We start from the raw sequence: 23,052 nt of genomic DNA on the forward strand, positions 1-23,052 counted from the left end.
GTGCATGTATTACACCAATTAACATAGACATACTAGAGACTAAGTGACAGCTTGATTAGTTTTAGCGTGACTATCTGCAAGTCTTACTAAAAATGGTATAGAAGTGCTAAACCCTCTCCAGTGTAGGAACTGAACCACAATTAGTTAACTAGTGTCATTTGGACTGCAGCGAGGATAAGGCTTCACATCAGAGCCTTTACTGTTGTTGTAGAGGGTGTTGAGGATGCTGGGTTATTTCACTTTGCTCAGGCTAGTTTTTGTAAAGTGAATCAATTTCCCATTGACGGGCTTTCATGCCATCAGCTGGACCAGAAAAGGTCCAGTGAAGGTCACATGTCATTATTTAAACCATGCTGCTTGCAATTATGACTTTGCACTGAACGACAACGATAGTTTTGCATGAAATAAATTTTGCCCTTAAACTGCCATTATGGGGATGATTGCAAAGTAAAATTTTAATGGCAAAAAAGCTTTGTTTTGTAAGATTATACCTTGCTCAATGAGTCAATGTTTCTATTGAGGGTGGTGGCAGGGGGAGGTAGGAAATAATACAGTGGAGAACGACTGTTAAGATATTGTGTGTAGGTTTAAACAAACAGCACATCTTCAAGGGCCCCAGGCCAAACCTGACAACAGTTCTAGCAGACTGGTGAGAGAAAGTGAGGCAGCAAAAAGATGGATGCGCCCAAGCTACTTTTTTTGGTCTGAAAACATGAGCATGCTCCAAAATTGAAAAAGAGGCAGTCAAAGAGCAACTAAATTTTAAATAAAAATCTATAAAGGCTGTAAACACATGGGTAACCACTAGGATTTATCATCTCAAAGTAGCATCAAGTCCAAGACTTGGAGAAATTTATAAAAAAAAAAAAAAAAAAAGATTAAATGTTTGTATGGATGCACAATGAAACTAGACAGAAATCCTCATTTTCCAAGACATGACGCTCCCATTTTTCCTCTCCACATCAACCTGGGACACAGAGGTAAGCGGAAAGAAACTCCTCTGTGGAAAGGTTATTCCATCACACTTTCTTAGGATGTCTCTTGCACCTTAACTATGTGGTAATGATCATTACCACAGCCAGGGTACCTGCTCAATGGACTTAAATGATATGGCTTGTTTTACATGCCCAGGAGCAAGAGCAATGCTACCAAGTACACTGTCTGTTCACAATGCTTCATGCCCAGCTTGGATGCTCAGTATTAGCAAATGGTAAGATTACAATTGGTCTAGTTCAATAGAACCTAAAGATCCCTCCTTGCATGGCCCTCCCTTTTTCTACACAGGCGTATTACTTAGACAGTCTGTGGTATCCCTCCCCTTATCACTGAGCTCCTCACTTTGCCCAGACACCACATGTGTGGAAGAAGGGTCAGGGTAGGTCAACATTCACATTATTCCTTCCCATACTGAGATACACGTGGAAAATAATCAAAGCATGACACTCCCTTGTGGATCTCTCTAAGATTATGAGGCCCATATTAGCCCAGAAGAAGTCCCTTGTAGACTTGTCTCAAACGAACAAGATGGTGGGGTCAATGCCAAGAATTTTCACATGGATTAAGTTTTCTGTAACCCAGACTGTTGGCTCCAGATTTAGGACCCAGATGCCTTGTTGTGGCATGACCTGTCCATTTGATAATGGACACATTTATTGATATGCAATGATAACAGAAAAGAAGCAATACAAACAATCAAGCAATTCTTTACAACTACCAAATCCCAGGGCTGTCATCAGACTCAAAGTACACCATCTTCACCCTGAGGCTCTCTCTTAGGTGTCAGAAGTCAGCAGCCTGGAGGTGGGATGCCGAGTCCCTCCCCCAGGTGGATGAGACAGACTGTCCGTGGTGGCCTTGGGGATCCTTCCAGGGGATGGGAACCCCTCTCCGGGAGGAGGAAGACCCAGGCAGGATGGGGAGGGACCCTTTGTTACTCTCAAGTTTCTGCTGTTGTATTCTCCTTCCCTCCTGCTGACTCTTGATCCATGGCTGTCACTTGCTGGTCTCTCTGTGCTCAGTTAAAAAATTAAGTTGAAAACAATGAATTTCAGTAGGGGAAAAAAAAATCAACCCCAAAGCCGGAGAGACAGCACAACCTAGTGACTAAGGCCCCAAACCTGGGGGCAAAAGACCACAGCTCTATTCCTTCCTCTATGAACAACCTGTTGCATAACTTGTAGGTAGTTCCTTCACCCATGCCTAGTTTCTGCCTTCTCAACTAAGTCTATTCAAAGTTGCAAGATTTGTGGGGCAGGGATTTTCTTCCTTGTGTGTCTGTCCAGGTCCTAGCATAAAAAGTCTCAATAACCAACAGTACCCATTATACCCACCCAGTACACATGCAAGTACAGTTATCCCGTAAGAGCAGGAATAAAACTGGAATCCATGGAGCTGCTCTTAATTGAAAACATTTTAACAAGACCTCTGGAATGGCAATGCATGTAGCTTCCCATTCCTCTTTTGCACAAGGGTTCATTTGTTGGTAGTCTCTCAACTTTATGCATCTCAGCTGGTAAGTGCTTAGAAGCGTGACAGATTTAAAATGGCAGTCACCATAGCATTTAGATACTTCGGGCAGAATATTGTACACAGAACTCAAAGGCTATGATAAAGTTAACAGCTCAGAGTAGTTAGTAAATGAAAGATGATATCCCCGTGTTTTTCCATGCTAGCTTGGTCACAGCAGTATTGCAACTCTTGGCATATCTTGGCATATCATCAACTATAGATGTTTGCTTTGGTATTACAACTTGCTCCAAGTCACCCAACAGAGTCCAGAGTAGGTGTTGAGCTACAACAACCAACATGGGTTTGTTGTGTATGGTGGAACTCTCTCAACACAGACCAAGTTATACAAGTCAAAAACTGGCCTTTCACTGGTTTAACTGAGTAACTAGAGAACTAGAGAAGCATGTTGCCAGAATTCATCACACTGAGAAAAGAGACCACAGCAGAGAAACACATACAGAGGAGAAATAAGGTCCCAGAAGCAGCTTTCAGAAAACTTCTTAATGAGCATCTGTGTTTAGAGAACTTCAGCAATAAAGAGCAAGCATTTCTTCTATATGACCTACCCCATTCCACTGTTATGTACCTGTAGTACTGTACATATCGATGCCCCGAAGACATAGGTAAGAGCAGTACCGTAGCAAGGCAGGGACGAGCAGGGTGACCACAACGGATGCCAAAGCAAAGGGGCGCCAACAGGTGCTGCCCAGCCAGGTCAGGGTGCAGGACGGAGCCATGAGCGGCTCATCTGGGGGGGGGGGGGGGGGGGGGGCATGGGGATGGGGGAGGGCAGCTTCTGCCTCTGTGTGTACTCCCAGGTAAGTGGGGGTCATGTGCACAGGATAAGGGTGGGCTGCCATTGGGGGTTTTGCCCAAGTGCCAAACTTCCTTGCTCTGGCACTGAGTAAAAGTGGGATTTTTGCCAGCCATCCTACAAAACCCAACACACACCACAGATAATGTCTAGCATATAAAAATATATGACTCCTGGAGAATTTGGACTAGAATGAGCTTCTTTAAACTTGAAGAAAAAAATAGATCCCACTTGTTCAGCAATATGAGCTTCCCTTTAGCAGACCCTAAAAGTAGATATCTTAATCTCTGCAAACAAGCTAAGGTAAAGCAACAGCAAACTGTCTTAGCATCCAACGAGTCCAACTGGGGCTGGTTTCCAGTGTTCTCTGGGGCATAGGACACTTTATTACATTAACATGATTGCAAAGTACCCTCTTACAATGCTACAGGTATAACAAGTTCAAACCTGCATTAAAATCCTTTGCTTAAGGTGCAAGAAGGAAGACGTACCATGGAAAAGCCCATCCCTTTTTAGCATTCCCTTTGCAGAATCAGGTTCTGCCTTTTTAACTCCTGTGGCATAGTACTTAGCAGACTTGACAGAAACCAGCCCTATACAATTTGCATATACCAAAGCATGATTAAGCTTGATATGAAGGATCAGCTTTCAAACAGAAGTTCCATTTATCCAGGCCCATCCAGACACTCTGGCAGGAAAACAGTACTTTAGACACACAGAGCACTTGCAGTCATTTCCACAAAGTTTTTGTGCTAGATCAACTGGAGGCATTTTTTTCATTCGTGGAAAGAATGGGCAGTGTAATGGATACAATTATAGCAATGTGAGGTGCCTTCTACTTACCTAATTTAACCCCAGTCTTATACAGGAATAAACTATATCATACTAGTATTAGTATCGCTGTGATAGGATTGCAGTGGCAACACTAAGAAGTTATTCTGCCTAAATTGTGAGCTCAGACAAGGTCTTAACGAAATAAAAAAAAAAGAGGTGTTCTGCATCACATCCCCAACGTGGGATTCACAAGTACTGAGCTATGTTGCATTGTAACAATGTTAAGGACTGTGGACAAACAAACAAACAAACTAAGCAGCAAACATTTTATCCATCCTGACATACAGGATTATATCAGTATTTAGAAATGACAATGGACATCGGAGTCCATTGTGCTAGACATCCTGCTGCCACACCGAGACAATACTTCATTGCCCTTTCCCTCCTAAAACATTATGCAAAGTCCATGGAAAATCTGCAACAAGGCGCAACTTGCCAAAGTTCACTGAGCACGTCAGTGGCAGAGCCAGGAGTCATACCCAAGTAGCGAAGTCCCAAGCCGGCGCCTTGTCTCCTAAACCATGCTGCCTCTTTTGTAAGTCAGAAGCTTGGTTTTTTGGTTGAAGATCTCTGGGTGCCTGCCTTCCTCAGAGGACAGTTTGTTGCAAAGATATTTAAGTATATTAAGTAGGATGCTAAAACTAGCCCCGGAACAAGTTCAGTCAATCCCCCTTTACTGAAATTTGGGTGCGAGAGGGGTGGGGAAAAGGAGGAGCAGCAAGCTGGAGCCAAAGCTAAAACCGACATACAGACTACGCAGACAACATGACAATACACCACGTTTGCAGAAGCAAAACAAGTTGGCAAGGGCTGATCGTCCCAAAGCCCTTTTGTTTGCCCCTTCTCTTTGCCCGCAACAGGCCAGACAACGTTCTCTGACCCGGAACTATTCAGAACGCCCTACTGCTGTTAATCCAACAGGCTTCTGCTAATGGACATATTCATCAGCGAGAGCACCTCTGCTATTTTAAATTGAGTTTGGTTTTTATTTATGCCACTCATCTGGTCAAGGACAAAATGTTGTGGTAAACCTACCAATGCATAACATTAACTGTACCATTGGAGCCCTCCTTCAGCTGTTAATGAGGTAGCAATTTATGTTTTCACATCTGACATCAACATTAATATGAGGCTGCAGTGACATCCCCATAGCCAAGCGCCCAGAGGGATTCCATGGCTACGCAGCCGACCTTTCAAAGTTACCAAGAACGTTCTTTGGTCACAGAAGACATTTTACCTTTATTTATTTAATTTTACCCCCTGACAATATCAGCACTGCAACCCACGGTCTGAACGATGGAGTCACATTTCTGTCAACAACACAGTGGCTGCTGCTGGTCCTGCTGCGATCAATGCCAAGGCTATAGCCTGCTTCAATTAACAGTTGGCAGGTCCATGAGAATGTGAAAACCATACGACAACTCTGCCCTCTTGTGATACAAAAAGGCTTCAAAGAAAAAAAGTCCACTAACATTGCTGTCACTGAGCTGGAAAGATGATAAATGATCCAAACGTCAGTCAGCCACTAGCAGCCTCCAAACTCTCTGACCTATTGGAAACCTTTAAAAAGGATCCCAAAAGCTTGCAAACAAAGACTTTTTTTTTGCAAACATCTAGTTGTCTAAATGACCTCTACCACAAGTTCTGAATCCTTCAGATAAAGGATGGCCTTTTCCCCTTAAGACTACATGAATATTAGCTATAACAGACAAGCTAATAAAGAGGTTACCAGACAACAACTATTAATGTGTCGATGAGTTCACGAGGACAGCTAGTAAGAAAATAAGAGGTTTTGCCGTCCTGTTGCTTTCTACCTGCCAGCAAAGCAATTGGCAGTCTCATGCCCATCTCCTTTCCAAGGTCAAGATATCATTGTCTCATAAGTGAAGGCTTCGATCTCTCCACCCAACTTCAGTTTGCAAGTCAGACTAGAAACACTTACTAGTCTCTTACTTTGCAGCAGCAGTGCATTAAGAGACCACCCTATTCTGTTAACTGAAGAGTAGTTGCCCATCTCCTATTATACTTGTTATTGCACAAAGTTCTTCTAAATCACAAGACTGCTTCTTTAGCTTCATGGTCCCACATGGTTAGGTATTGAGGTTATTATTATTTTTATTTTGGTCCTTGGATTCAACCTACTAAGTTCCAAGCATCTACAGTGGAAGACCCCAGAGGACCCCCCGCCTAGATCAGCTAAGAGATCTTCTTTTACCCATAGCTTCAAACATGCAGAAGCTGAACTGCAGTATTTGACTGATGCAATGTCACGTACTATGGACAGTTGAGGTGAAACAATTCCTGTGTCTCAGATCAACCAATTGTTTTGATGGGCACACACATTAAGAGAGATTCCCTAGTCCTTTCTGCTTGAAGTAACTATACCTCATAGGGTGTAAGTGGCACCTGAGAGAGCGCAAACTTACTGCTCATTTAAAAATGAGCAGAATCTCACTTTACTCAAACACTGAAGACTGGCAGCTTTATGCTACCTCTGTGTTTTATAAACCCAAACAGGATGCTCACTCATGTACACTAACTTTCCTCCTCCACCCCAGAAGAGCGGTATCTTCTATTCACGTATTATAGGAAGCATAACTATCCATTTTTAAAAACCCAAATCCTATCTTAAACCATTTCTGAACAGTTAAGGACAACAGCTGGCTGAAGAACAAAGAAATTAAAAACCCATTTCACCATCTGCAAGACATTTTCCCCTTAAGACAATGCATGGAACTTAGCTTTACCTTTCTTCATTTATTCACATCCCTGGGCAAATCAGTGCAATATTAAAGACTCTGGTCTAGTGATATATGAAAGAATTTAAGTATTGCTGCATTTTTCCACAAGCCTGAATTCACTTGCAATACGCAAGGATCCACTAGGGAGCAGTAAGGCCCTTCAGTTGAGAGAGAATCAATTTATAGAATCTCGTTTAAAATGGCTAACTATACTATAGAAGAGATTTGCACCGACTCTCTGCATATGGTGTATGGTATATTAGGTTGCAGTATTTCTCGACTATGCTAAGTACAAGGGGTTCTACTGCACTGCACATTATGTGCAATTGTATAGACACGGAGGCAGCAAATATTTTGCCCTACCAGTTCAAAGCAGCCACTGGACAATGTTATTCAAGAAGGAACACACAAGAAAAACCCAGTCATTAGCAAGAATCAGACCTCTCAGAATATATTCAGCAACAACACCAACCCTTTAAAAGGTGGGGGAAAAAAACCACGCTCCTAGGACATCATCGAAAAATCACAGAATTGACTTGAGGTGTGATGAGATTTGGATGGAAAATGACAGTAAGTGGTATTCCTCATCTTTCTTTTGATTTTTGAGTGTTTAGTGCATGCTGAAATCATGTTTTCAAGGCTGTCTCCAAAGTCACAAGGCTAGAAAATTACATTAAGAATCTCAGATGAGAGTAAGTTGACATGACTCCAGGAGTTGAGGCTTCCAGGAGAGGGCAGGGAAAAAACAGCAATTGAGATAACTTGCAACTTTGACTGAGGGACCTCTTGTGTTTAGCAGCAGGGGAATAGAATTACACAGAAGTAAACAGGACTAGCAAACCAAATCCCTTTGTATCTGATGGGAGAGATTAATACCACACCAATCTACAGCAATTGCATCTTTTAATAATTGGCAACATGGAGTGGAGCATTATCACCCTCTCCTCTATATCTGAACCAATGAGGCAGTCTCAAGGGCCATAAATTTGACAGCTATTCTTCACAATGTGGCCACAGAGACAGAGAAACGTATCCACATGGGAAGCTTGCTGCTGAGAGAGTACTTCTCCAAGGCAGACACTGAGTCTGCAGCATTCAAAAGCTCTCTATAAATTAGCTCCCTGAAGTTTCACAGCCAAAGTTAAGTCTCTATCTTAAGCAATTTGGGCCTGGTCCAAAGCTCTGTTAAGTCCATGGGAGCCTGCCCACTGAACTCAATTTCAGGATCTTAACTAAGAGCAAGAGAAGAACAACATTTCTTTTTAATTCTTATTTACATGCACTCTCCTGCAAGATTGATTTGGCTATTGGCTAGCACACCTCTTTCCTCCACTCTATTGTTTTGATAGCTAAAGCCTGCGCATTTTCTGTGACAGGGATTAATTTTGCACAGAACTTTCCTTTTTTAGAGCCCTCAAATTGCAAGTCACCTTTCCCTCCCTAACCCTATATTTATTGGTTTGAATTCACTTTCATATAGCTGCCTGACAGCTGTCTTGGCCCCTTCAGGAAACACAGAGGGGGGAAAAAGAGCACACCAAGCAACTTCGTGAATTAGCAAGCAACTTTATAAATTAGCATAGCCTTAGGTCTGTCAAACCCAATAAGTGTTGACTGCTGTAGCACTCTAATTAATGGCTTTTGTCAGGAAAAAGGAGGCAAATCATAACACTGTCCAAACAGCCGGAACATGTAGCGTAGCCTGGAGAGGTAGCTTTTCCCAAAGCTTCTAATCACCGATTATGGTTCCTTCTTCTGACTGGTTACTACTTCCTACAGATCTCAAAATACTCCATCTTGCTCCATCAAAACCTCTCTCCCACAGCAATCAATGGAAAGTCTGACTGGCATTTAAGGAAGAGTCCTTAAGATCAAAGTGCCCATAACCTTTTAAACTATCCTAGTCAATAGTGGCTTAGAGGAGGTAGACTGGAAAGTGAAAAGACATTGATGTCAGGGCTCCCGAGTTCCTTACCTGGTTCTGCTCTGTAGAGCTGGGATTCTCACCACGCCAGGCATGCTACAGGTTTGTTACGCCCCAAATGTTTACAATACTAAAGTGTTGTCATACATGTCAAAGTGACTGAGTGCCTGGCAACGTGTACCAGGCATTCAGTCACTTTGACATGTTGACCATATTGTCATCCAAAAGGTATTCAGCACACTGGTTGGTGTGCTGGGTACCAACTAGTTCTTAAACGCAGAGGACACAGACTAGCCCCAGAGAAAACAAGTATCGATTAGGTCACTGAATGGCATTACCTGTCACTTTGACTTTTTTAGGGCAGGATTGAGGAAAGGTATTGAAGTTAATGCCATCACTGCCAATACTGTTGAGTAGGTTTTCCACAAGAATATAACCCATCCTGGAACCTTTAATCAGTATGTAATAAAACATATTTACACCCATTTAAACCTGAGGGGGATTATGTAACAGTCTTCAAATACCTGAAGGGCGATTCGGGGCACAATTGGGATGGGCTTTTCTCTGTGGCTATAGGGGACAGGACAAGAAGCAATGGACTCAAACTGTAGCAGAGGAAATGTAAATTGGGAGATTAGGAGGAACTTTCCGACTATGAGGGTGGTCAAGCATTGGAACAGGGTACCCAGAGAAGCTGTGCAATCTGCACCCTTGGAAATTTTCAAGAGCAGGTTGGACACTTAGCTGGGATGGTTTAGTCAAGGGTGATCCTGCCTTGAGCAGGGGGTTGGTCTAGATGACCTTGTGAGGTCCTTTCCAGACCAACTTTCCTATGATCCATGAGGAAGCAATGGCTGCTAATCTCACTTCTACTGTACGGTAGTAACAGTAGTTCTCTAAACAGAGCAAGCAGGGCTGTTTAACTAAAATCCCATTTCCTGCTAAAGAGTTGAAAGTCCTTTCCCCATCCCTGTTCTGGACTTAATGTGCATCAAATCACAAGTAGCCCTAGCAAAGTCACCCAGAAAACCAAGAGCAGAGAAATTAATTCCTTCAGCATCAGCTGTTTCTATAATTAGTTTGGCATTTCTAACATAGAAATAAAGAGGACTGGAAGTAGCCTCCTGAGCTATCAAATCTAGTCCCCTACAAATCACAGGCAAGCATTAACCAACGGAGCCCCCAGAATGGCCACGTTGAGCCCTTACCCACAACTACAAGGAACAACACTCGAAACACTGAGGACACCCTACAGCTTGCCAGTGCAATGACAGGGAAGTGAAGTAGTTGGTTAATATATGCTCAGAGGAGACAAAATGGAGTCCTCGAACAAACTAACAAGTACAACCTCACTGGGAACTGTCAAGCAACACAGGGTATGTGCTGTATCCTGCTCGTCGCTCTACAACCGATTAGAATAGAGGCACTAACCAAACCTCACTTGGCAGAGACCCCCCAGCAGCCATGGAGCCCCCCGCCGACCCCCAGCCCAGCTGGAGGTAAGCAGAGCCCATGGTGGGAGGGGGTTAACTCCTTAGTGAGTGGGAGAAGGCGACTGAGTGGAGCAGGGCCGGGTCTCACCCTGCCCAGGCCCCTACTTCACCCGGCCCCCCAGGGAGCCATGCGAACATGCTGCGCAAACAGGCACGGTTGTCTGCCGGCGCGTGAGTTAGCGTGGAGTTCATGCAGGAGGGCCTGAGGTCCTGCCTGCAAGCCCCCCAGGGTAGACAGTCCCAGTCGTAGCCAACCTACTAGAGCCATGACATGGATGGGCATGCGCTGCACCCCGAGGGTCCCCTCGGGCTCTGCTGCCCTCCCAGCACCTCAGAGAAGGCCACCCCGATGGAGCCCATGGTCCCAGGCTCCACGCAGATGGAGCCCCTGGGTCTCGGCTGTGGGGGCTTCCTGTCGCTTTTTCAGGCTCTGGGGCCCGGGAGCATGGCCACCTCCCCTTGTGGGGTCTGCTCCTTTTTGGGGTCTCTGGTGTAGCAGCTGGAGGAGCTCCAGGCCACAGTCCAGAGACTGCGTGCCATCAGGGACTGCGAGCAGGAGATCGATTCCTACTGCCAGGCCCTTCTCCCCCGGGAGCCGGAGGGTAGACCATGGTCTCCCTCCAGGACAAAGGAGGACTCCGGGATCTCCCGCTCTGTCCGCTCAGTGGCATGGATCAAGCTGGTCAAGGGCCCTAAGGCCCACCGCACCAAGGCCCCTGCCCTGCCAGAGCTTAGCAACAGGTACACACCTCTTGCTGCTCCAGCAGAGCCTGCTGAGTTGCCAGCTCCCGCAGGCAACGCAGGCTCAACTGCAGCTGCGAGCCCCTGCTCTCCCCAAGACAAAATGTAAGGTGTTTGTTGTAGGAGACTCCATCCTGAGGGGGACTGAGGGGGCAATCTGCCGCCCCGACCCCTTAGCCCAAGAAGTCTTCTCCTACCCGGGGGCCCACACCCGGGACATTGTGGAGAGGATCCCTAAGCTCCTCCAGCCCACAGACTTATGCTCCTTATTCACGTGGGCACCAATGACACAGCTCAGAGCGCTCCCAGCCAGGTCATGAGGCGCTACAGGGATTCAGGAGCGCAGCTAAAGGGTCTGGGGGCACAGGTGGTGTTCTCGTCGATCCTCCCAGTCTCAGCTGAGGAGGGAGAGGAGAATCCAGGTAGTGAACCAAAGACTGCGGCACTGGTCTCATAGGGGAGGCTTTGACTTCCATGACTACAGCCCACTCTTTGGCGAGAGACGAAGTGAGCTGCTGGGAAGAGATGCCCTCCACCTCTCTCCGCTGGGGAGGAGGCTCTTCTCGGCCAGACTGGCTGGCCTGCTCCACCAGGCTTTAAACTAAGCCCGTTGGGGGATGGGGGACTACTGCCACTGCTGGCCCGCTGAGCAACCTTTGCAAAGCCAGCAGGCCAAGGCACTTAAGGCAGCCCACCCCTGCCCCAGCCCTGGTACAATCTGTGGGCAAGGCAAGAGCCCCCAAGGGGACACTTGCCTGCCTGTACACAAATGCCAGCAGCTTGGGGAATACGCAGGAGGAGCTTGTCCTCCTGCTCAGTGCAAATAATTATGATGTCACAGGGATAACAGAGACCTGGTGGGACTCCACCCATGACTGGACCACGAGTATAGACGACTATACCCTGGACAGGAGAGATTGAGGAGATAAAAGGGGTGGGGGGTGTAGCTATATACGTTACATGTCCCTGCAAGCTGATCTTGGCGACCAGGGTGGACGACTGGAGACACTCTGGGTTAAAATCCGTGAGGAACATGGCACAGGGGACACAACGGTGGGAGGCTACTACAGACCTCCCACCCAAAGCCAAGAGCTTGACCAGGAGTTCACCTGGGAACTGGCTGAGGCCGCATGCTCCAGGACCTTGGTTGTCATGGGTGACTTCAATTACCTGGACATCTCTTAGGAGGATCACGCAGCAAAAACTGAGTGGTCGCAAAGCTCCCTCTCGTGCGTGGATGACCTCTACCTGACTCAAGAAGTCTATGGGCCAATGAGAGGTAAAGCGTTGCTCGACCTGGTACTGGCTACAGGGGATGACCTAATCAGTGACCTAGTGATCAATAGGAAGCTGAGTGACAGCGACCACGAGCTGATTAACTTCACCATTTGCCGTAAAGCTGGGAAGTCAGTCAGCAACATGGAAGTCCTTGACTTCAGGAAAGCCAATTTTAACAAGCTCAGGAGGCTTGTCAGTGAGGCCCTAAGGGACCATAACCCCAGGAGAGGGACATTCAAGAAGAGTGGTTGCTCCTCAAGGGAGCAATCCTCAATGCACAAGCTAAGTCTATTCCATCTCACAGGAAAGGCAGCAAGAGGGCACAGCAGCCCCGCTGGCTCTCCAGGGACCTAGCAGACCTCCTGAGGCTAACAAGAAAGGCCTACAAAGGATGGAGGATGGGATTCACCTCCAAGGAGGATTATTCTGCGCTGGTCCAGTCCTGCAGGGAGCAAACCAGGAAAGCCAAGGCTGCAACTGAACTCCAACTAGCTTCGAGCATCAAGGACAATAAAAAGTCCTTTTTCAGATATATGTGGGGAACTGGAGGAAAAACAAAGGGCAACATTGGACCCATGCTGAACTAGATGGGGCAACTGACGCCCAGGAAAAAGCCAACCTATTAAATGGGTACTTTGCGGTCTTTCATCAGTCCCATGGGGCGCCCATGCCCACTACAGGACAGGGAGGTCCAGGTGAGGGAGATCCCCTGCCCTCCATTAATGCTGACCTCGTGAAGGAACATCTTGAGAAGCTGGATACCTTCAAGTCAGCCGGCCCTGACAATCTACACCTCAGGGTACTCAAGGAGCTGGTGAGCATCATAGCCCAGCCCCTGGCACAGATCTTCGAGAGCTCCTAGCGCTCTGGTGAAGTGCCCAAAGACTGGAAGAAGGCCAATGTGGTGCCTATCTTCAAGAAAGGGAGGAAAGTGGATCTGGCAAATGATAGGCCCATCAGCCTGACTTCCATCGCAGGGAAGATCTTAGAAAAGTGTATTAAAGAGGCCATCCTTAATGGACTGGCCAACGCCAACATCCTAAGGGATAGCCAGCATGGGTTTGTTGTGGGTAGGTCTTGCTTGACCAATCTCATTTCCTTCTGTGACCAGGTGACCTATCACCTGGACAAGGAGAAGAGATTGACGCCATATGTCTTGACTTCAAAAAAGCCTTCAATCTGGTATCCCATGATCACCTCTTGGCAAAACTGGCCAATTGTGGCCTTGGATCCACCATGATCCGCTGGCTGGTAAATTGGCTCCATGGTCGGACCCAGAGGGTAGTAACTGATGGCAATCACTCATCATGGTGTCCTCTGACCAGTGGGGCTCTGTCCTTGGACCCATATTGTTCAACATCTTCATTAACGATGTGGACACTGGAGTCAGGAGCGGACTGACTAAGTTTGGTGTCATCGGCAAACTTTGGGGCAAAGCATCCACACCAGAAGACAGGAGGGCAATCCAGGCTGACCTGGACAGGCTCAGCAAATGGGCGGGCGAGAACCTGATGGTGTTTAACACCGAAAAATGCAAGGTTCTCCACCTTGGGAAGAAAAACCTGCAGCATCCTTATAGGCTCGGCAGTGCTACACTGGCTAGCACTACAGAAGAATGAGACTTGGGGGTCATCATTGACCACAAGATGAACATGAGCCTGCAATGCGATGCTGCAGCTAGTAGAGCAACCAAAATGCTGGCTTGCATCCATAGATGCTTCTCGAGCAAATCCCGGGATGTCATTCTCCCCTTGTACTTGGTCTTGGCAAGGCTGCAGCTGGAGAGACCGTTTCAGGCTGGACATAAGGAAGAATTTCTTTACTGTCCGAGCCCCCAAGGTCTGGAACAGCCTGCCATCGGAGGTGGTTCAAGCACCTACATTAAACACCTTCAAGAGTACATTGGATGCTTATCTTGCCGGGATCCTATGACCCCAGCTGGCTTCCTGCCCTTTGGGCAGAGGGCTGGACCCGATGAACTTCCGAGGTCCCTTCCAGCCCTAACATCTATGAAATTATTTTTCAGCTCCCTTACAGACAAGGTAAGACAGTCTTCCTTCCACCTACCCAAATCCCTTTACCCTTTAACCTCAGCCAAAGCAAGATACATGGAAACTTGGGTGATTTTTGGAGACTGCAAGAGTAGCTGCTCTTTGGGGCATGGAACTAAATAAGGCGTATAGACAGCACTTGAGAACAGAACTGCCCCTCTCCCCGTCCCATCTCTCTTATGCCCACATACCAGAATCCTGGCACTTTATAGCATTTTGGTTGGGTTTTGCACATCATTTGCTATACAAGAGCACTCATAGCTTATCTCTAATGGGTCATATCTAGATTAAAGAGCTGGTACAATTAGGTCTGTCTAGCTTACAATAGGGTTTTCTTCTGCAGTGGGACAGCTGGACCAATATTCTCCTTCAGACAACGGGCAATACATAATGCTGCAGAGAAACAAAACAATTTGTTCCTACTTCTGCTGCATCTAACAGGAGAAATCCTGATTCTAGCAGACATTTTACATGCTGCAGAGACGCAATGATTGACACTAAGGGTGCTGACAGATGCGCAGCTCCCCACTGTAACTCATGACGCTTCGCAGGAATTGCCACGAGTTACAGCGTACCCCCTGACCCAGAAGATGTTCACTGTTGAGTCCAGGGGGGTTGAAGGATCGAGCTCCGGTTTGGAGCAGCTATGTGTCTGCAGCCACTCTCCCCTAGCCCCACCTTCCTGCCCCCAGCTCCTGTGCTGTCTTCAGGGTGGAAGGGGGGGAAAAGAGGGAAGGGAACTCGGTCTGGGGTTTGCTTAGCCTGTGCTAGAGGGTCAGATGGGTGGACCTGGAAATCTCCCTCCCCATCTGAAGATAGCAATGGGGGTGGGGGTGGGCTACTCCCAGTTTGCACTGGTAGACATTAATGAAGGTGCTCATTGGGCACAGCATGAGATGCACAACAGCTGCCATCTTGGCTGATGTATGGGCCCTCCAGGGCTGCCTCCACTTTGGAGTGCCTTCATCTGAACCCTCATGTGAAAGTTCAGGTTGTTGCACAATTGGGTACTTTTAAAGAGCCCTGCAGCTGTACTCTTCTGTAAGGACAGAGCTGCAGAGCACTTTCAAGGGCTCTATCACATGAGAAATGTACTAAATGAGGGTGAAGAGCTCAGCTATGCAACTTTGGCTCTGTGGCCGGTTCTGGCAGGAGATAAATTCATAAGTCAATGTAATTGCTCCACACAAAAGCCCAGCCCCAGAGAAGCAGCAAAGGTTTGAGTAAGCAGTCAGGTGCTCCTCCAGCACAATGGGACCTTGCTGAAGCGGCATGCAAGTCATCAGGGAACGGAACAGTGTTCTTTACTAGCAGAGCCGAATTCAGGAGCTGTGTGTTACAACCCGCGCGTTAGGAAACTCTGTAGAAGAGCAGCAGTCACCTGCTCCCCAGAAAGCTGGCTAGATATTACAAATGTTTGACGAGGACAAAAAAGGACCCCTGGAATAAATGTGAATTCAGCAGCTAGATGCCTCTGAGAACCCGGGCCTGCGTGCCGGACAACTACCGGATTACTTAGACAGAACCCCTTTCGCCACTGTACCCAGCCATCCCACTGTAGGACCCAGTTGCCAGAATGAAGCAGCTGTCCTTTCTCAGTTTCCAGCTGAGAGCAGACCCGGACACAGGTATGGGCAAACTGGGTGGCTACCCAGGGTCTGGACAGAAAGGGGACCCAAAAATGGGGGCGGGGAGTTACAATTGCAAAAAACTGTTTCATTAGCAAATAGTTTGTGGCACTGGCAATGTTATCAATTGAGAATTAAGTATTTAAAGACCTCAGTGCCACGGATGTGATAAAGACTGCTGCAAAAAAAAAGAGAGGCTACAGTAGCGGAGGGGGGCCTGATTCTAAAAGTTTGTCCAGGGCCTCCAGGAGTCTAGGTACGGCACAGGTTGAGTGCACACAGCTCCTTCCTGAGCAAGCTTGTTTTGCTCAGAGTGAAGCTTCCTCCAAGAACTGAACTCTACAGACTGTTTTAGAGCTACGCAGTGAACAAATACCATTATCCAGATTCAGGCCAGCGCCACAGCACTGGGGAAAACAGAGAACCTTCCACAATTGGACATACATGCACTTGTTAGGCACCCTGGTAGGACTCACGGTAAGCTATGCTTCATCTAGGATGTTCAAAGATAAATGGCCAGTACCTGAGAGGAAGGCTAATTAGAGAATGCGGTGCTGCCCCACACTGGATCCAGGTTTCTGCTGTACTTGCAAGCCCCCTGCTCCACTTCCTTGTAATTCTTTTACTTCTCCCACGGCCACCTGCTCAGGTTGCAGGAGCAAACTAGGGTCTCAGAAGCAGCTTCTGCTGGCCCCTACCTCACAGCACATAAATCTGTGTCTGCTAGAAAGACAATGCCTGCATATAACTGAAGTAAGTAACAAAACATCCAGATGAAGAGATTATACAGTACATTAAAACTAATTATGGCCACTCACTCCAGAACTCGGACATTAAAGCAATGAGCGTAATAATTTGAAGTCTCAAGAGAGGAGAACATGCTTTCACTTTGTTCTGCTCCTAAAAATTGATGTGTGTAGCATCTTGGAAGGAGGTGGAAGAAAGATCTATATGGAAGATTTTGTTATGGGTGGGAAATTCTATTAAGGCATCTTGCAATTCACTGCAAGTTTAGGACTTAACAGCTATAAGGTCCGATCCTCAAGGCCGTTCTTCTACCTCTCCATAAAGTGACAACTGTATTGCCAAAGGCACAGGGAGCACACCGAACGCACGGAGCAGTTGTTAAAGTGGTTCATGAATTGGAATGTGCCGACTGCCGAGTATTTTAGTAGCACAGCTCGCTCGGCATGCAAACACAGCCGCCTATGCGCCCGAGCCACCAAGTGCAGCAATCTGCCACAGCTGCCAACCAGGGGACTTAGTCCTGCCGCTCAATCCACAGAGGCTCATGCATTAGCTCTGGCTCAATCCCCAGTGACAATTAAGAGGACAGTCACTTTAGAAAGAGTCAATGTGTGCCTTCACGCTCACTAGTAGGAAGTTTATGCCGCAATTGTTGTCTCAAGAGCAGGTCTAGGCATGTTTGGAAAGGACAGCTTACAATTGCCCTGACAAATTTCTACGTGCTGGAAAAGCTTCTTCCAACTGATTTACATCTTGGGCAACACATAACCTTTTACTACACTGGTGCCTTCAAGGGGCTAATCAACAATTCTTCACAAGCAAATACCCCCTTATCATTAATAAATAAAACCTGCCTCTGTTTGCACACTACCCTGGATTCTGTTTATAAGAAAGATCTTTGCAAGAAAAAGGGCTTGTTACCACACACCTAAAAGCCCACAAGATGGACACCAGCACTGCCCAGCAGAGACAACATACACTGTACCCCTCCCACCAATTAACTCGAACAGCAGGCCTTTACCCAGGCAGTCAAAAGAGCATAGAAGTTCCCAGCAATTTAACACAGCATCAGTCACCTAATACTGTACTAGGCACAAACACCTCCAGCAGGCATCAGCAGGACAATTTAAATACAAACCTTGGACTAGCCTCCAAAAACCCACCCAGGTCTCACATAAGGGGGGTCTAGTTAAGCCACTGAACAAATAACAACTCCCACCAAGCGTTCAATTACCTCGGAGTACCCTCCGTCGGAGCAAGGTTTGCAAAAAGTGCATGTTCTTTTTTTTCCGTCCCAGAGGAGGTAGCAGCATTAGCCAGACCTGAGACCTTCAGCCACTGGGTTACAGCTACTCCAAAATCATCAGACTTCTTCCACCCCCTAGAGCTACTCAGTCCAGCCTTAATGAAGTGCACCTGGTCTGATCTGCTGATCACAGAGGAGGCGGCTGGGGCTTCTCTCTCTCATTCTCTCTCCCTTTCCAAATAAGCAATTAGCATGAATAATTACAGCTCTGATGATAATACCCAGCCACCTTTGAGCAAGAGGGAAAAGACTATAATTAACTCTTTCTTGGGGAACAGCATGAGGTTGAAATACTGCAGGCCTATTTATCTGCTTCTGGGGAGGCCTCCCAGCTGCCACAAGACTTCTTCCAGAGAGGGTGGGTGGGAAAAGGTCAGGTAGCATCCAGCTGGCAACTTGTCCGTCAAACTAGATTTCACGTGTCAGCATCAAGCCCCTTATTAGAAGGGCAGGCTTACTCCAGATGCCTGTGCACTTAGTTGGGAATGTCTGGAGCAAGGACTGGGCTCCAGAGATGGAGCAAACTGCCCAGAGCCCGATACCCTGACAAATTGGGGGCCGCTGAGGATTGCACAGCTGTTGCTACATCGCACAATGGGACCAGCTGGAATTCCACCACAGCTATATGCTGGTCCTCATACTGGAAAAGCATTCGCCTGACCCATGTGACCTAAAAGAGAATTGCTGTTAACAGTGCAGGGTCCAAGACGCTCATCCGAGCCACCCCAACTCTGCAGCAGAAGCAGTATTTTACACGTGCCAATTAATTCCAGTGTATTGTGTTACATAGACAAGTTACAAACCTGTAGGTATTCTTGTCACAAACCTTTCTCTATGTGCAATTTTTTCCAGTGTCTCAAATGTGTGGTGTATGTACATGCAGCTTCTCTTTGGGAAGCTGAACACAGGATAAATCACAACATGGAGAGGCTATTCAGCAGATTTGTACAGCTTCCTACACAGATGCTCTTGCCACACGCTCTTTCTGTCCTCTCACCGTGTGTCCTATGCTGGGAGAAAAGGTGATGCAGAACTTGGAGGGGGATTCCTTCCACACACAGGCTCACAGACAGACACCTTTGTGTCTATGTTCAACATATCAGCTCTGCAAGAAGCTAAGCAGGCTACAGCCCCAAGACAAGTCAGTGGGCTTGATGCCATGCTTGTCAAGAATAATTGCCCCAGTCAGTTCTGATATTTCTCTAGATTTTAAAATGCTTTTACAAAAATGCTGCAGTTTTCTAATGCTAACACAGTGATCAGGGAGTTACCATGGGAGGACGCTGTCGTATGTGAATGTTAAAATATTTGTGCTTTACTACCATGTAGTGTGACTAGAGTGTTTGAGGCAGTTACCTCCGAATGCCATAGTCGTTTAATAAGAGAAGCTATTTTCTATAAAATTTCCCTCCGCAGACTGTTGACCTATAATGCCTAATAGCTGAAATATCTGTGCATTTATGAACATCTATCACTAGATTAGAAAAACTGTTGAAATTTTTATAAGTCCCTGAGCATCTAAGTATTAATTTTCATATTGCAACGTTTCTCAACATAATAATAATAATAATTTTATTTATGAAGTGAAGGTGCTCAGGGCACTGTACAACATAACACAGCAAATTAAAATGCAGTAAAATGTTTATTCAGATGATAATTTGGGAGCTTTAACAGTTTTCTAAGTAGAGCTTTACCAAGAAGTTAGACATAATGTGTATTTTAAACCTTGCATTAGTTTACATGTTCTTCTGTTAGAGAGCTGTATTTTCTCTCCCGTTTTCTTTAAGGAAAAAAAAGAGTGGATCAGGCTAGTCATATCCACTAGGCCTGTGCGAAGCTTCAGGTGGCGATTCGATTCAGAGGAGATTTGGCCCTATACAGTGGCCAAATCTCTGAATCAAAACAGGGGACCAAATTTAAAGGTCTGAATCACTTCAAAGCTCTCCGAATCTTTTTCAAAGATTCGGAGAGCTTTCATGATTCGGGCAGTGCCTGGGCAGCCCCCAGACTTTGAGCTGGTAAGTTCTAGGGATGAAGGGAGGGGTTGGGGGAGGAGACCATGGGGGGGACCCCTGCCAGCCCCCCCACCCCTCCCCCACCCCTTCCATGGCTACCCCTGCCCGGCCCAGCTCGGTACTTAAAAAAAAACAAAACAAAAAACATGCCCCAGTGCACCAGGCAGCAGGGGGTCAATCCCCACTGCCCCCCCACTGCCCCACGTTGCACTAGGGGCTCTCCTACATGGTGTGAAGCAGTGGGGGGGCAGCAGGGATCGCCCCCCCACTGGCAGGAGCGGTGAGACGGAGGGTTTTTTTTTTTTTCTTAAAGGGCCAGAGCTGGCCCAGGCAGGGCACTCATGGGGGGGGGCAGGGGGCTTGTGTAGAGCCCCCCATGCAGCATGGGGCAGCGGGGGACAGCAGAGATCGCCCCCCACCTGGCAGTACCCAGTGAGCTGGCGCTTTTTTTTTTTTTTAACAAGTGCCAGGAGCTGGGGCAGCCATTGCCGGGCTGGGAAAGGGGTAGGGGATGGGCTTGGCCTACCTGTTTCAGAGATTCGGCAGCAGCCAAATCTCTGAATCAAATCTGGCTGAATTGAATTGAGACAGTGATTCGAATCACCGAATCAAAATCACTGTCCCCTGAATTGGCAGAATCCGAAACGAATGCTAGCCGCTTCGCGCAGGCCTAATATCCACAGACATTTTGCATCCTGTGAACGCTTGTCCACATGAGCATTTTTCCACACAAATACTGCTACAATCATCACTGGGACTGACTGTAGGTGTAAAGTTAAACATTTATGTAAAGTCCTGATCCTTCAAATATCTACATATGAGCTTATTCTTAACACAGTAAGTTATACCATGGATGTTGATTAACAGCATCTAAAACCTCAAAGTGTAACTCTGCTCTGAAATGTGAATGGGGGGGGGTCCAGTTTATTGCCTCTCCCTGACTTATCCAGTTTGCAAGTAAAAAGATATCCTTGGGGAGGTAATGAATCTGCCAGGGCTGCAAACTCAGGCTGGAATCTAGTAGGGCTGTACAAAATTTTACTGGTTTTTTTCATTTCAACACTCTTTCGACTCATTTCAAGCTCAAAACAGTGAAATCAAAACAAAACAAAGGACTTCAAAACAGCCTCAAAACAAAGTGAAAACAGTCAAAACATTTTGAAATGTTTGGCGTTTCAAAACAACATGGCCGAGTTCTGTTCCCCAGCCTGATGGATTGCAGTGCAGGGACCTGAACGATCGGGCTGGGGAAGGGAACTGAGCCCAATCGCAGTCCCCACAGCCCTCCTGGGGTTGCGGCTTCTGATCTGCCTGCTGAATGAGAGAAGAAGGGTGCTGCTGCCTGCTGCTGCTCCCTCATCTGGCAGGCAGATTGGGGTCCTGGAACCCCAGGAGGACTGGCACAGCCCCTGCAGCTCTCCCGGGGTTGCGGGCCTCCGATCTGCCTGCCAGATCAGAGAGGCTGTTTCGAGCTTCCCCATTATAGCCAACGTGCAACACATGAAAACAGTGCTGAAACAGCATCGCTGTTTTGACTAAACGAAATGGAACAGCGGTTTCAAATCGAAACGAAACACCGTTCCATTGAAATGTTGAAACGCAAGTCGAAACAGAACGGTGCCATTTCACACAGCCCTACAATCTAGCTAGATTCTCTCTCTCTCTCATGTATCACCATCAACATTGATTCAATAAAACCATTCCTGGGTTAATGTACGCTTCACTGCACAGAGTGGAGACCTCCGTGTACCATGACAACTGTTCTGCATTTAGAAGTGAAGACCTAACGATACAATCTCTTCTGTTGGGGCAGAGGCACCTACCAGTGTGGACCTCTATTTGCAGTGTGGACCTCCATTTGCAGGTCTCACAGAATCATAAAACCATAGAAAGTCAGGGTTGGAAGGGACCTCAGGAGGTCACCCAGTCCAAACCCCTGCTCAAAGCAGGACTATCCCCAACTAGATTATCCCAGCCAAAAACTTTGTCTAGCTGGGTTTTGAAAACCTCCAAGGATGGAGCTTCTACCACCTCTCTGAGAAAACTGTTCCAGCATTTTGCTACCCTCCTAGTAAGAAAATTCTTCCTAATATCTAACCTAAACTTCCCTTGCTGCAATCTGAGACCATTGCTCCTTGTTCTGTCATCTGCCCCCACTGGGAACAGTCCAGCTCCATCCTCTTTTGAACCTTGTTTCAAGTAGTTGAAGTTTGCTATTAAATCCCCTCTCAGTCTTCTCTTCTCTAGACTAAATACACCCAGTTTTATCAGTCTTTCCTCATAAGTCATGTCCCCCAGCCCCCTCACTGTTTTTATTGCCCTACACTGGACTCTCCCCAATTTGTCCAAATCCTTTCTGTAGTGGAGACCCAAAACTAGACACAGTACTCCAGATGTGTCCTCATCAGTACCAAATAAAAGGGAAGAATCACTTTCCTTGATCTGCTGGCAACACTCCCACCAATGCAGCCCAGTATGCCATCAGCCTTCTTGGCAACACAGGACACTGCTAGCTCATATTCAGCTTATTGTCCACTGTAATCCCCAGGTCCTTTTCTGTAGAGCTGCTGCTTAGCCAGTCAGCCCCTAGTTTGTCCCGGTCCAGGGGATTGTTCCATCCTAAGTGCAGGACTTTGCCTTTGTCTTTGTTGAACCTCATCAGATTCCTTTTGGCCCAATCCTCCAATGTGTCTAGATCACTCTGAATCCTAGCCCTACCCTCCAGCATATGTACTACTCCCCCCAACTTGGTGTCTTCTGCAAACTTGCTGAGGGTGCACTCTATGCCAGCTTCCAGGTTGTTGATGAAGACATTCAACAAAACCAGCCACAGTACTGACCCCTCAGGTACTGCACTTGATACCAGCTGCCAACTTTATATGGAGCCATTGATTATTACTCTCTGCCTAACGCTCCAGCCAGTTTTCTGTTCACCTCACAGTCTATTCATCTAGCCCATACTTTCTTAGCTC

The 23,052-nt window shown here is 46.8% G+C and overlaps 1 protein-coding gene across 2 annotated transcripts in view; it reads right to left on the reverse strand.

Annotated features, from left to right (window-relative positions):
• Positions 1-18,366, reverse strand: part of GRIP2 (glutamate receptor interacting protein 2) — a 165,741-nt gene extending 147,375 nt beyond the window's left edge. Inside the window, exon 1 of one of the 2 annotated variants that reach the window (XM_090021476.1) lies at positions 17,994-18,366. In XM_090021476.1, the coding sequence (XP_089877602.1) occupies positions 17,994-18,072 (79 nt within the window). In that variant the 5' untranslated portion in view covers positions 18,073-18,366. The remainder of the gene's footprint in view (positions 1-17,993) is intronic. The other variant, XM_090021480.1, reaches the window with a different exon arrangement.
• Positions 18,367-23,052: the final 4,686 nt, after the last annotated feature.

This window comes from Crocodylus siamensis, chromosome 11 (assembly GCF_052110815.1).
Source record: "Crocodylus siamensis isolate JL-2025a chromosome 11, ASM5211081v1, whole genome shotgun sequence".
Classification (NCBI taxonomy): Eukaryota; Metazoa; Chordata; order Crocodylia; family Crocodylidae; genus Crocodylus; species Crocodylus siamensis.